Raw genomic sequence first — 13,394 nt, forward strand, 5'->3', positions numbered from 1 at the left:
CTGTCGGGCCGCTCGGCGAGAGCGTGGCCGGAAACCCCGTCCTCCCGAAACGGTAGAAGATGACTCTGCCGGCGGTTTCACCGATCGGCTCTTTGCAACTGCACACGGGCACTTTTGCGGCATGTGACCGTTTCACTATAGGCTATTGTAAGCGTTGTCGTGCGTTGTATGCATCCTCGGCATATCCGAGATAGCTGACGACGCGTATGCGTGCAGCCGTCCAAACATTCCCGGCTTGAATTTGGGCTTAGTCACCACGCCAGGCACGCCCTCGAATCGCTACATGTCATCGACGTGGAAGCTGGATTAGCTGGATCTAACTGGAGGGTGTGTTTCGGAAGCCCTGAGTGTGCCAGCCGAGCAATCAGAGGAGCAGATGATCACAGATCACAGAGGGTGAGAGCGAACAAGGTTGACTGGATTTATGGAACGTTCATTCCACAGCTGACTGATGCCCTGGACCATCCGGGACATCCTTTAGCTTGTGCCTGTGTGCATGTGGCCTAGATCTCCGTCCAGGTCCATTCTCCAGTCGGCCCTGGCAACCTTGCCACACGGGGACGCCACCCGGGCGCCGTCGTCGCCCGTCCGGTCAACCTTGTCCGCCAGCGTCCCCCAGAGAGCCAATGTCGAGGACAACGGCCCAGAATCTATCGGTGTTGGTATGGCGACATTGCGGCATGGCGGCTTGGCGGCATGGCAGATGGCGGACCTGCAGGGAACATACCTTACTTGCTGTCGTGCGCCATTGTCACTATGATCCGCAGGCGGCTGAATTGTACCGCAAAGCACGACGCACAGTCTTCTCTCAGACGGCTCGGCTCTCCACACGGTATACTTCTTTCTGGGGCCTCTGACTGAAAGTGGCGGTGCACCAATTCGTACCAAATATGTCCATGGAACCATGGCAATGTCTCCAATCCAGCAGATCGGGTAGATCAGGGGCGCAAGTTGGCCAGGCGGGCCGAGCAGCGGCGATCCTCGCACCATGTGCTGCGCATGCCCCCGAGTTTGATCCGATAGACTCGAGTGAACTGACCGATATGGCAGCTTGCGGAGGGATTAGGAGGGGTAGCGGTCTACAAGATGGCGGTACAGCAAAGGAACGGAGAGAACGGTGGTGCGGAGACGAACGGGGCCGCAAGTGCAACGGGTACCTTTGGTGTTCCTACTCAAAAGTAGGCCGGTATCTGTGCAAGTCAGAACGGATCCGAGATGACGGCACGCCCCTGGAGGCCCAGAGGTCATAAGTGTAATGGGTGTGGTGTGTCAGCAAGCAATCTACCTGTATCAGCGGCCATTGATTTCCCTTTGGATTCCATTGATTCCCTTAGATCCTTGGAGCTTGTCTAGCTCTCTGGTTTATTGCTAAACACCTTCTCCCTTGCATAGGCTCCGAGTAAAATTGGAGTATGTCTGTTCTTCTAAATAAACATTCTTCTGGTGTTGCGCCTGGCCCTGGGCCCTGGCACACCCCTGGCTCCAGCAAGGTGGGGTTATTATGACGATCCTTTGAGAAGGGCGGAAACGCAGCAAAGGTAGAAAGTCTAGGGGTTGGTGATAGTTGAATGAGATGCGAATGACGACAAGCTGTGGATGGTAGCACATGTAGCACATGGGTCCCTTGGGTCATCTCAATACCGATAAACCGATAATGCCAAGTGGAAGGCAGAATATCTGAGACGAGCCAAGAAACGGTCATCGGCCAAGCTAGGGTACCTGAACACTGATCAAGATCCTTGTTTGGCCGATTCACTCTACAATACCACCCCCTCGGCCAACTGTTATTGAGCAGTGCAGCGCCGAGGCAGAAGAGTCAGCTCGAGTCAGATAGGGAGAGAATAGACCTCGTGGTGTCTACACAGCTGTTACGCCCTTACCGACGCCCTCCGATTTCAGTACATATCTCATCCATTTACCAGTTTCCGCACCCATAGTTCCGCTTTGCCGCACCACCTCGTAACCTATCTCAGCCTGTCCTCCACGACAACCTCGAGTTACAAAAGATATCAACTCGCCATCCCCACAGCCCACTTACCCTTCCCTTGTCTTGTCACCTCGTCACTTTCACCTCGTCACCTTCCCCACCCCCACATACCTCACTACCTAACAAGTCACTCAAATCACCCTCGCCACCTCACACCCCCCTCTTCGACACCGATCTATTACCTCCTTATCAACATCTCTCCATCGCCATGCCACCCAGTCCAAAGCATGGACAGGTGGGTAACGCTCCGGAGAAGAAGAAGCGTCGTGAGTGAATGTCGATACGGTGTCTTGTTCCTCCACTCCCTGACAAGGCGGTGTTGACCTCCACCCAGGCCAGAATGTTGCTTGCGACTCGTGTCGTCTGCGTCGTGTCAAGTAGGTCGCAATCATTCCCCTGATCTGACGCCTCAAGGTGCGACATGCTTGCACTCCTCACTCCGGCCGACTCGACACGCGTCATGCCGCCCCTTCCAGTCCTCGTTCGTCAGAACCCCGACGTGTCGTGCTCCAACTGTATCTCCAAAGGCATTCGATGCACTACCAATCAGATTGTCAACCCGTCCAAGCCCAACAAGGGAGGCAAGCGTATCGAGGAGGCCAAGAAGATGTATGGCAGTGAAGGCTTGTTCACAACCTTGACAGGTCCTTCTGCACCCACAACGCCTTCACTCACGTACACTGGCCCTCAGCCCCCGCCAATCCGCCACGACTCGGTAGCCACCGCCCGAACGTCGGCATCCAGTGCGTCCTCGTCGTCCTACGACTTGACAGACGTCCCCACAACCGTCGACCTTGCCAACACCGGTTTCCTCTTCACCACCATTCAGTACCCGTACTCTGGAACCGATCTACTCAATCAGGGTACATCACCCACAGGAAGTACCTGCGAACTCGGGCCGGCTTGGTCGACAGAGTGGTCCAGTAACGCTGTCAGCACCCCATACGGCACTCCCTTCGCTGGCGGCATGTTTGATATGACCGCCCAGGCGCCCGGTGAGCCACAGATGTTTGACACCTTCATGTTATCACCTGGTGCCAACGCCCCTTATCCACCGGCGCAAGCATTGTTGTACGCCGCTCCCCCATCATTGTACGTCTCATCTGCAGACTCTGTGCCCGCTGTACCCACCTTGCCCGACCCTCCTCCGTTGTCCCTTGGTAGTACGCTCGATGGTGCCTCAGGCGCGAAAGACCCTTCAGCTTTCCCATCACTGGTCTCCGACGGAAACTTGGACACACGCAGTGACCACCCTTTTCGGATCTTGTCCTCGGGTGACAATTCCCCGGTCCCCCCGCCAGCACAGTTACCTTCCTCATCCGTTGGCCTCCCAGCTGTGACTTCGGTTTATCCGACTCCATCACTGCCGACGAAACGCTCGGCCTCGATTGGCCCTTCCCAGATTGTAGGCAAGAAGCGCCACCACGCCGATGACGACGTCCTAGACCTTGTGCGCACCTACGGACAGATTGTACGCGACTACGGGGACAATGCTGAGACGGGCCCTTGGGCGCTCTGGGCCAAATCCAAGGACAAGGAGGACAAGATTATCCGCTGGAGCCGCAGCAACAGCGTTGGCGACGAGCTTGCAAGCCGCGCTCTTGGCTCCGAACTCAGCCGTGAGCTGGTCAAGGTCTATTTCTCGTCAGTCCATTTGACGCTCCCTGCAATCAGCCCAGAGACATTCTACAGGTTGTGGAAACAAGCTGGTGAGCGTTCTGACCGCATGAGCCCCGCACAGGAAGTCTTGTGCGCGGTGATTGAGGCCTGGGCGGCCCGATTCTCAGACCACCCGGTCGTGAGTTGGCCCACAGAGTTGGCCCAGTGATGAACGCGGTTGCTGACAGTCCAGGTTCTGGGTATGAATCCCAATGAACAGCATACAGGTCCAAAATGTGAGTTGGCACCGTTTCGCTGAGTTTGCGCGAATTGAAGCTAACAGCAGTAATTCTCGCGACAGAATCCGTGAGCTTTAAGGTGTTGTGTTTCTCACGCTAACTATAGGACCACAGTGGTTCATTAATTGTAGATCAATCGCATTATGGACAGAAGCGCCTACGTGTGTGCTTTGCACTCGTGGAGCGCGCTCGCAAGCTCATTGACCAACATGGAATTCTTCGTAAACCAAGTTTGACAGGCGTACAGGCCCTTGCACTGTTCACGCAACTTCAGCACATGACAGATCACAACCCCGAGGCTCCAGAACATCTAATGGAAAGTGGGTCCCGCCAACAGGAGCTAATGCTAACAGTAGGCGAGATGCTTCATACCATACTGGTTCAGCAACTTCGCCGGCTTGACGGTTGCTGGGTACCTGAAGGCAGCATCCCTATTGTCAAGGATGACGGCCCAGAGACCCAGCAAGAACAGCGGATCAAGCTGCGACGTCTGTGGTGGACTGTATTTATTGCCGATTCTTTCTGGGCCGCGGGAACTTGCTCCACACCTGTTGTGTAAGGCCTCTTCCTCTGCCGTTGCTAACAAATTAGCCCAGAAGAGGAAGTCAAGGCATCGCTTGCCTGGCTCGATGCCATCGACCCGAGGCACATGCCGTCCACCTTCGATTCTATTTCTTTTTTTATGGGCCATTTTCATCGAGTGTCCACTATTACCCGCATGGTCGCGTACAAGCTCTGCCTACCCAGCAAGCGACCTGGACGTGTCGATGTCGATGAGTTTTGTAGCGACGCCCGTGTCATTTGGAGAAATGTGCGAGACCTGTACCAGGACATCAACTCGAAGGTCGAGGACGTTCTCTCCATCGCCAAAGAGGATATTCTCGGCTTCTCGCCGGTGCATGTGGGTTTCTTCAATGTCCGTAGCTAACATTGCAGCAATTCTGCAGTCTTCGTCTTGCTGCCACCTACATCCTCCTGATCATGCAGCAAGTTATCCAGCAGCTGCTCGACTTCCGCAAGCGCCTCCATGAGGCGTACGTGTATGATTCCACCGTCCCGCTGCAGGCGCAGCCAGAGGGAACTCGTGTGTCGGCCTTGAACGAACTTCATGCTCAGAGCATCGACATCCTTCTCGCCAACGCGCGTGCACAGGCCCCAATGTTCGACACGCTCCTTCCAACGGGCTTCATGCAGGGTGCCTCGATGCTTGCTCGCGTGTTGCTCGCCGTGGCCCAGTTCCTCTCGGAGGTGCCAACCAACGAGCAGGGGTATCCGAACCATACTCGCGGCGGTGTTGACTGGACGTGGGAGAACAAGCAGGCAGAGGTCGAGAAGTGTGTGAAAGCTTTGCACCAACTGGTAAGTAGTAGAAGTCGGGCAGCACTGACATGTAGGGCTGGGCATGGGCCGATGTATCTCCTGTTCTCTTGAAGATCAAGATGAACATGGTTCGGATGACCCCGACCCAAGAGACATTGCTATCGTACGCCTTCAAAGCGCAAAATATGTCAGAAGACGCAGCTCGGCAGGCAGCTCGGCGAGATTCGGATGGCCGTCGCGACTCGCAGGCACTCGACGCTGTCCTCGAGTTCTGGCCGCCAACGTGAGTATCTGATCTTCGGCGAGAATGTCAAGCTGACTGTCAGCTCTGTCCCGAAGGTGCTGGGCAGCATGAATGCCGGGCAGTACGCCACCAAGCAGCAGGACGCGTACAACTACAGTCGCGGCAACTTCGAGTACCAGCCGTCTGAGCGCAATTCGTCGTTCCCAGGGCAACGGACCGGCGATCCAACGCCATCCACCGGCAGCAACTCCCGGCCTGCGGCGCGGCCGTCCACCTCGACGGGCACGGCGGTGCATCCTGTTGATCCTATACATGATGACTTCACGTTTGGCTCGTCGGAGGGAATTGGCTCGGCGACGGCTGCCGGGTGGACTGCACTTGGCGCTCCACGATCCTCGGCGACTGTGCCGCTCACTTCTGAATTGGTGGACTTGACCGACTTCACAGACGCCAAGCTCCAGGCTGACCTCGAGAGTTTCATCGAGACGCTTGTGAAGGACATGTCTGATGCGTGATATGACAAACTGAGAATACGAGGGGGGAGAGGGGGAGGGAGAGAGAGATTCAGAAGAACGAACAAGTTCTGGATTGGTCGGTGAGTGCCCGCTGTGCTGTATCATGTATTCCTGTGTAGCCTGTACGATGGGAACCAAAATAGATGGCGAATGTACAACTCTACTCAGTGGAGGTATGGGTTGCACTGGTACATCAAGTGACCCTCACACGCATGTTGCTATGAAGTGCCACTGCGCCACCCGAAGTGCCACAGACGAATTCAGCAGATTGCCCAATTGCCCACCAGCTAGGCTGCTAGATCAGGGACCGTCCCGTGCTCTACTCATTATAGCTCATTACCACTTGTGTGGCATGTCGTTTATCCCTGTCTGTCTTACATGTCTTGACTCGGCATTCAACCCCCAACACTGATCGAGCGACTAACCGACTGGATTCTCTACTTGAACTCTCGCCAACGGGCCGACCGGGACACTCTCGGTATGCCCGGCCCAACTGAACCCGGCTCATCCGAGCGCCCGAGGCCGAGCCATGAATACCACCACCCCGAACCCCGAACCCAAGGAGCCTGAGCCCGAGGTCTAATTATAAACGATGCGGGCATGCTGGGCTGGATCCCCGAATGCTAACCCTAAGTGTTGTTTGCGTTCCATCCTCACCACCCTAAGCCTAGGGTATGCATAAGCTCCGGATATTTGCTCGCGTGGCACATCACATATGTGCGCACTGCCCCAAGGACGTCGATGTCATGAGGAGGCAAGTTCGAGATGGCTCCAGAGATGGGTGATGGGATACGGAGATGGCGGTAGAGTTGTCTCGAACAGCGGCGGTGTCTGCTGGGGTACGGGCGGGAATAGCGGAACAAGAAACCTTTCAGTGTGCGACTGTTCTCCAACCGTGGCCACATCCATCCCAGATAATGACGTGTGATTATGGATATTCCCGCGTGGGCGTGTGCCTTGCTTGGAATTGTCGCTCTGTGAAGAGTAACACCCTTTCAGATGTTGCAAGAAGCAAGATGACGGCATGAAGAGCAGATCTGCGCCTGTCTGGAAATGTCTACAGGGACCGGAACTTCCGTCCCATGAGCTTGAGAGGGTAACCGAGTACTGAGCCTGAAGTCGAATCTGTGCGACGTGGGAAGCGGCCGAGGCCCACCAGAGATAGAGTTTAATAGAACAAAGTTGCTGAGCCCAGTGTGCCGTGCCTCGTTTCACGTTTATGCTTATCTTTTCGGCGAGGAGGACGAATTGGTACTCGAGAACCTCTTTCATGATGAGGCAACGAGGGGGGACTAACAGATTATAGTTTACAGTATAAGACGCAGTACATGGCCCGATCGTTTCGATCCACACTGAATCGTTTGGGTCTTATCGGGTTCCGTAAGATAGGGAGAGCGGCGGAGCGGGACGCGATGGCGTCAATCTAAGGGCCCGCAGGCCTGCGGGTCTGCGGGTCAAGGGCCCAGAGATGGAGTGTCATGGAGGCTCATGCCGCTCAGCTGTTATTCAGGTATTAGGCATGCATGCAGGTAACCAGATCCCACCCAAGAGGAGGTGATGCAAGACGGCGGAACATGGTGGCTGGCATGGCTAAAACGGTCGACCAAAGACCCAGACGTGCGGACCCATCCCTGTATCCCGGCATTGCCTCGTTACACGGCAAGGCGCCTTGACCCTGTTAGTTTTGTCGTTCTTCAACTGGGCATTTACTGTACCTAACGCTATGGATTTGGGTGTATGCAAGTTACGGTATGGAGGATATGGAGGGAGAGAAGTTGTAGCATGCTCGACAGTATGACAGGCACATGGTTTAGTTTAGTTGTAGGTTGCAGTTCTGGGATAGGGTTGAGGGGGCCACAATCACCTTCCCGCCAGTGCCCGCAACCACCCCTCTCCCCTATCCCCTTGTCCCGTTGACTCTCTCCACTCGTCACACTTAAAAACTACCGCTAGCCCATTGCGTTGTCATTTCTACTCTACACTACGCATTCTCACACTCACCACTTGATCTATACTCTTCGCTACCAAGGACGCCGACATCGACGTCAATTATAGTAGCACCGCGCCGATCTACGTCAAAGAGCTTATAGCTGAAACAATTCAAACTGGCGCGAAGCGACCCTGAGTCTTACCCCTCTTCCCCGTTCTGGTGAGTGCCCATTCTGCTTCTTCTTGTCAGTTTGTCAATCAACTTGAACGGGGCGAGTGCGAGTGCGAGTGCAAGTGGGGCGGGACACAACCCCTTCCTTGTCCCTTGAGACCCAAACTCCTCCCTCAATCGGATCCTCGTCGTTGCAGTGTCATAAAAGGACAACTAAGAATAAACGTTGCTATGATCGCTTCATTCTCTCCTCTCTCACACAGCGCTACATTCCACCGACACCAGCTCACTCCTCAGTCATAGTCATTGCTATTTGCGTCACCAAGTCACCAGATCTGGATCTAACTATCATGACCTCTGTAAGTCACCAGGTCATGAAAATGTCTGATGGTCCGTGCTGACACCCAATCTAAACGGTCTGCACATGGCTCACTTGCATCTCGTCCACTTCCTCCACCGCCTCCATCTCGCACCGCCTGTCTCTATGTCTCCTTCTCTTTCCCAGCGCCCACAGATCGACAGCCTCCTCGAGCCTCGGCGACAGGTCGCACTCCCCGACTCACCACCCCTCACTCCCCCACAGTTCAAGGACCAGTTCGCCGCCTCTAGCAAAGACACAATGTCGTCGTGCCCCGCTCCCGCTCCACTCACTGTCTCTGAAGAATACAACCACGCCGAAGGCGGGCCCCTAAACCCAGAGGATATCCCGCGGCAGTCGGGACACGTTGGTCTCGGTCTCGGTTTCTCCACCAATGTCTCGACGGCCTACATGACGCGCAACAAGAACACGGCCAGCGACCTGCTTCGCGCTGTCAAGGGCGGCCCTCTGAGCGGCGTGTGGGTCCGTGTTCCCCGTCGCGTCCGCCCCATCCTCCTCGCCGCGACCTCGCTGGTGGCCATCATGCTCATCTTCATCTCGCGCTCGGTCGCCGCACCACCCATCCCTCAATTTGCGGCACCCGCCGCTTTCCGCCGCAACTACGACCTGTACGGCATCAACGATGAGCCCGAAGTCATCATCCACCGCCCACCACCTCCTCCTCCCTCGGCTGACGCATTGGTCTTCGAGACTCCTCGCGACGAGCTGCTGGCCTTGATCGCATTCATCACGGCGGCAACGGGTAACTCGCTCCCCCCGTCGGTCGACCCATCCGAGACGATTGACATGGACGTCCTCGTCGGCTTTGATCCCGCCGCTCCTGGGGCGGCAAACGACCTCGAGTTCCTCAAGGACGAGGTCATTGCGCAACACCCGCTCGTGTTGTTCGGCCGGATGCGCGACCCATGGCACCAGGAGCTCGTGCGCGCTCTTGAGGAGTGGGTAATTGTCCCCACACCCTTAGTTGTCGAAGTCGACGAGCGCGGCGACACGGCCACCTTTGAGCCTGTTCTCGAACGTCTCCTCGGCACCAATGAACCCCAACTCGTGTTGGCTGGTATCTCGCTCGGGACAGCACAGGACGTCCTTGGTCTCGACAGCGATGAACTTCGCAAAAAGCTCGAAAAGACGGAACTAGTTAGCATGACCCTCGCGAAGAAGAAGAAGAAGCACGCGGCGCAGGCCGAGAAGGTACGCAACCACCGCGTCCTCCGGCCCCAGGGCATGGGTGATTACTGAGCGGCAGCGACGCCAGCGCGGAGCATTGTAAACCATTGCGCCGTCACCTTCCCAAACTGTCCGACTGTCATTTGTCAAAATGCCAAAATGTCAAAAGTGTCACTTCATAATCGCCATTTTCACAACACATCTCACGACGCACCCGAGTCGCAAGTTCGCAAATTCACAATGCGCTGTTGTAACACACCATACATATACTGCATATGCACCGTGCCGGTGGTTGGTAGAGGTAGACCTGGTGGCTACGCACGTGGGCGGCATGGGCTTGAGCATGGGCTGGATCGGATCGTTCACGAGCCTCGCTGGCTACATTCATATCTCGCATCTCGCACCTGTGGTGTTTCACTGCGACGCGCTCCCGAAAAAGCACAGCATTGCGCAGCTGGAGTTTGAGGACGCGACGCGTCGTGATTCCGATATCGAGACGGGAGGCAGCCGAGCAAGTCCCTTTACTGCAGACTCGCCTTTACTCCACTTGCTCTACCTGTATCACGATCGTTCCGCGATAAGCAAGTTGACCAATCTGGGGAGAAATTACGCAGCTGGTAGCTGATAGCGCCTGATAAGGGGCGGAACTCATCTCCGCTGATAGTCGGATGGTGAGGCCATGCGAGGTTGTTGCCGATCACCCGCTCCAGTCGATCCAGTTGGCCCAGTCCAGACTTGATCTACTTCAGATCTCTACAACTTCAGATAACCAAATTGTGCGGATCAGTTGATGAAACGGTATGAAAAGACATCTACATAAAGATCAATGAGGACCAACATGATCACCGTGATCAGTCGGTATCCATCAGTAGCGATTGCCACATCCGGCGTCATTATCAGAGTCCCCACTCAAATGAACCGGCCATCTCCGAAAATGACGTCGGCCATTTCCGACTTTCGACTCGTGACCACGACTCAGAGACGTCGAGGAGTAACTGCAGGCCTGGGCCATAAGAGTTGGAGGAGGGGGGTCTCGTCATGTACGTCTGACGCAGACGCGTACTCCACCCGTCTCTGATGCATCTTGGATTTCGCTTCCACTCGTACTCTGGACTCCCGAGTCGGACGCCTTAGTCTCGAGTAGATGGAAGCTATGTGTCCTCTTGACCCTCACGTTCGAAACGTATACATAACGTTGGTTCCAGGCGCTCTTGCGAACAACTGCGCTCGCCTCACTTACAATCCGACGCCCACAACCCACCCCGCATCGGCTCCTACGCCGCGCTTCCCTCCCCACCCCGCATCCCGCATCGGCAGCCGGCATCGCACCCTCACTACACCGCACCGCACCCCCACTACACCCCTCCCGTCCTCTCCCCTACCCATCCCATGGCACCCCTACCAACTACACAAGTTGGCGTGCTCATGGGCGTCCGCCTAGCCGAGCCTATAGCCTACGTCGTCATCTTTCCGTTCATCAACGAGATGGTCGAGCACATGGGTGTGACGCACGATCCTAATCGAGTCGGGTTTTACTCTGGCCTAGTAGTGGGTCTCCACTCCCCTGTCCCTGACTGACACAAGGAATCGGCCTTTGCGTTTGTCCAGTTCTTCACGGTTTACCATTGGGCCAAGTTGTCAGATAACATTGGGCGCAAGCCCGTGATACTGTGCGGGTTGTTGGGCGTGGCGGTATCTATTGCTGGCTTGTGGGTATCCCCTTTGCAACTGGTCGGCTTTCCTTCCTCCTGTTGCGCCTCTCTTCCGTTGCTCACACCAGCGGACTAGCCACGTCCTTCTGGGCAGCCTTATTCCTCCGCTGCCTAGCAGGCGCATGGTCCGGCAATGTCGCCGTCATAAAAGCCTCCCTAGGCGATATAACAGACGACAGTAACGCAACCGACGCATTCGCGCTGTACGGGTTGACTTGGACGATCGGTGGAATCCTAGGCAACGCGTTGGGCGGAGGACTCGCCCACCCCGCTGAATTATGGCCCGGCATCTTCCAAGCACCAGTATGGGCCAAACACCCCTACTTCCTCCGTAAGCCAACCTCGGAAAAACGCTCAAAACTCACCCTAGCATGTCTTGTGGCTGCCTCCACAACAGTTGTGGGCATCATATTCGCCGCGGCGATGTACACAGAGTCTCTGGATGGCCTGGCCGGCACTTCTGAAGCAACCTTGGTCGGCGGCCTCACTGCGCTAGTGAAAGGAAAGAGGCGTCATACCAGGTCCATGTCGGCGTACTCGGATATCAGTGATGCCGAGACGCTAGTCGACCCCAGAGACGGGGACATGGGTGGCGTGGGATTGGCCATGAAACGCCTCCATGATGAATACGAGGAAGAGGAGGAGTTGGTCGAGATGGGGATAAGGACCGAGTGGACGCTGAAGGAGTTGTTGAGAATTCGCCAAGTGAGAGTTGCCAACGGCGCGCTGTTCCTCAATTCGTTTGTCGCTGGTTCTTGGAGCGCCGTTAGCCTCCTCTTCTTCTACGACCGGCACAAGTACGTGCTTGATATGTGAGATGCGCAGCTGACACTAGCGGCTTGGGCATGTCCGTGAGTCTGGAATTGGAGGGTACAGGAACGCCATTTGTCGTGCTCGTGCACAAGGCGCAAGCGTAGCGAGCTCGCGAGTTCCGGTTTCCCGAGGTAGTTGGCGTCCGTCCGTGTCGGTGCCTAACGCGTGTCCCGTGTCGCGGAGCGAGTCACCTCGCATAGGCCGCAACTTGGCTTGGAAAACCTCCGACTTGGATCAACCTCTTACATTCCTCGACCGTGCTTCCCCACGTCGCTCAGTGGTTGTGCTCTCTCCTCAACATTCACCCCTTGCTCCCTGCTCCCTGCTCCTTACACCAGCTGGGACGCTCACACCAGGCCTCGGCCATCGGTGCGGCCCTCGCCATCAACGGCGTGTGGACGATCGTGTGCCAGCTCGCTTTCCTCACTCGACTCCGACGGGCTCTAGGGCTCGCCCGCGCGTACCAGGTTCTCACGGCCGGCTGGCTGCCGGTATGGGCCCTCCTCCCCCTTCTCCGACCCCTCTTGGAGGCAGTCGAGGTGCCCGGCCCAGACGGGCTCTACCCAAAACAGCGGGGTTGGATTGTCAGCATCGCAGTCAACGTCTTCCTCTCGCTTGTAACGGTCGTCACCATCAACACATCGTTGTTGATGGTCATTGTCAACGACAGTGCGCCGGACCGTACCGCCCTCGGGGGGGTCAACGGCATCAGCACCGCCGTAGGTAGCATGGCGCGGGTCGTGGGGCCCAGCCTCGTTAGTGCGGTGAGTGTTGTGTTGGAGGCGGGGATTGTGGGGTTGATGGGGGGTAGTGGGGCAAGCGGGCGGACGGATATCCGGAGGCGGAGAGTGGGGATGGGATGGCAGCAGGTTGATGTGGGGCTTGATGACACCGCGCTAAGCTCTTGCGCATATACGTACTGCAGACGCGCCTGTTTTGCGCTTTGCGCTTTGCGAAAGCGCGTCGTCATGGCGCGCAGTCCTCCTCCGGTTTCCGCAGATTAACAGTGGTCTGGCTGCCGGGCGGTAGCCGCCCAATTCAGTCGCTGACGCCAAGCTCTTCGCCATTTCCATGTCATCCAACGTGCTTGGCGGTCGCCTGTGGTGGGTTTTCATGGTGGTAGTGTCAGCGCTCAATCTTGCCGCGGCGTTCCGCGTGTCGGACAAGCGCGTATTACAAGTGTAGTAGATATCAAGCTATCAAGCAAGATCCGAAGAATGTACCAAAGTAAAACAAGCACGAGATTGTCGTCGTCGGT

General features: G+C 56.3%; 3 protein-coding genes across 3 annotated transcripts; all 3 read left to right on the forward strand.

Moving 5' to 3' along the window:
- Window positions 1-2,195: 2,195 nt before the first annotated feature.
- Window positions 2,196-5,964, forward strand: CcaverHIS019_0202930 (uncharacterized protein; the record flags this gene model as incomplete). Its single annotated transcript, XM_060597288.1, has 11 exons — window positions 2,196-2,253; window positions 2,322-2,364; window positions 2,402-3,785; window positions 3,840-3,882; window positions 3,933-3,952; window positions 3,992-4,205; window positions 4,239-4,440; window positions 4,477-4,786; window positions 4,822-5,244; window positions 5,280-5,488; window positions 5,532-5,964. The coding sequence occupies 11 exons, from the start codon at window positions 2,196-2,198 to the stop codon at window positions 5,962-5,964; spliced, it is 3,339 nt and encodes a 1,112-aa protein (XP_060454197.1).
- A 2,451-nt stretch (window positions 5,965-8,415) lies between these two features.
- On the forward strand, window positions 8,416-9,683 carry CcaverHIS019_0202940 (uncharacterized protein; the record flags this gene model as incomplete). The annotated part of the gene is made up of 2 exons (XM_060597290.1): window positions 8,416-8,424; window positions 8,571-9,683. 2 exons carry the CDS (start codon window positions 8,416-8,418, stop codon window positions 9,681-9,683), a joined length of 1,122 nt encoding a protein of 373 aa, XP_060454198.1.
- A 1,317-nt stretch (window positions 9,684-11,000) lies between these two features.
- CcaverHIS019_0202950 (uncharacterized protein) lies at window positions 11,001-13,321 on the forward strand (the record flags this gene model as incomplete). The annotated part of the gene is made up of 7 exons (XM_060597291.1): window positions 11,001-11,159; window positions 11,196-11,320; window positions 11,392-11,654; window positions 11,694-12,120; window positions 12,159-12,174; window positions 12,493-12,900; window positions 13,193-13,321. 7 exons carry the CDS (start codon window positions 11,001-11,003, stop codon window positions 13,319-13,321), a joined length of 1,527 nt encoding a protein of 508 aa, XP_060454199.1.
- Window positions 13,322-13,394: the final 73 nt, after the last annotated feature.

This window comes from Cutaneotrichosporon cavernicola, assembly GCF_030864355.1.
Source record: "Cutaneotrichosporon cavernicola HIS019 DNA, chromosome: 2".
Classification (NCBI taxonomy): domain Eukaryota; kingdom Fungi; phylum Basidiomycota; class Tremellomycetes; order Trichosporonales; family Trichosporonaceae; genus Cutaneotrichosporon; species Cutaneotrichosporon cavernicola.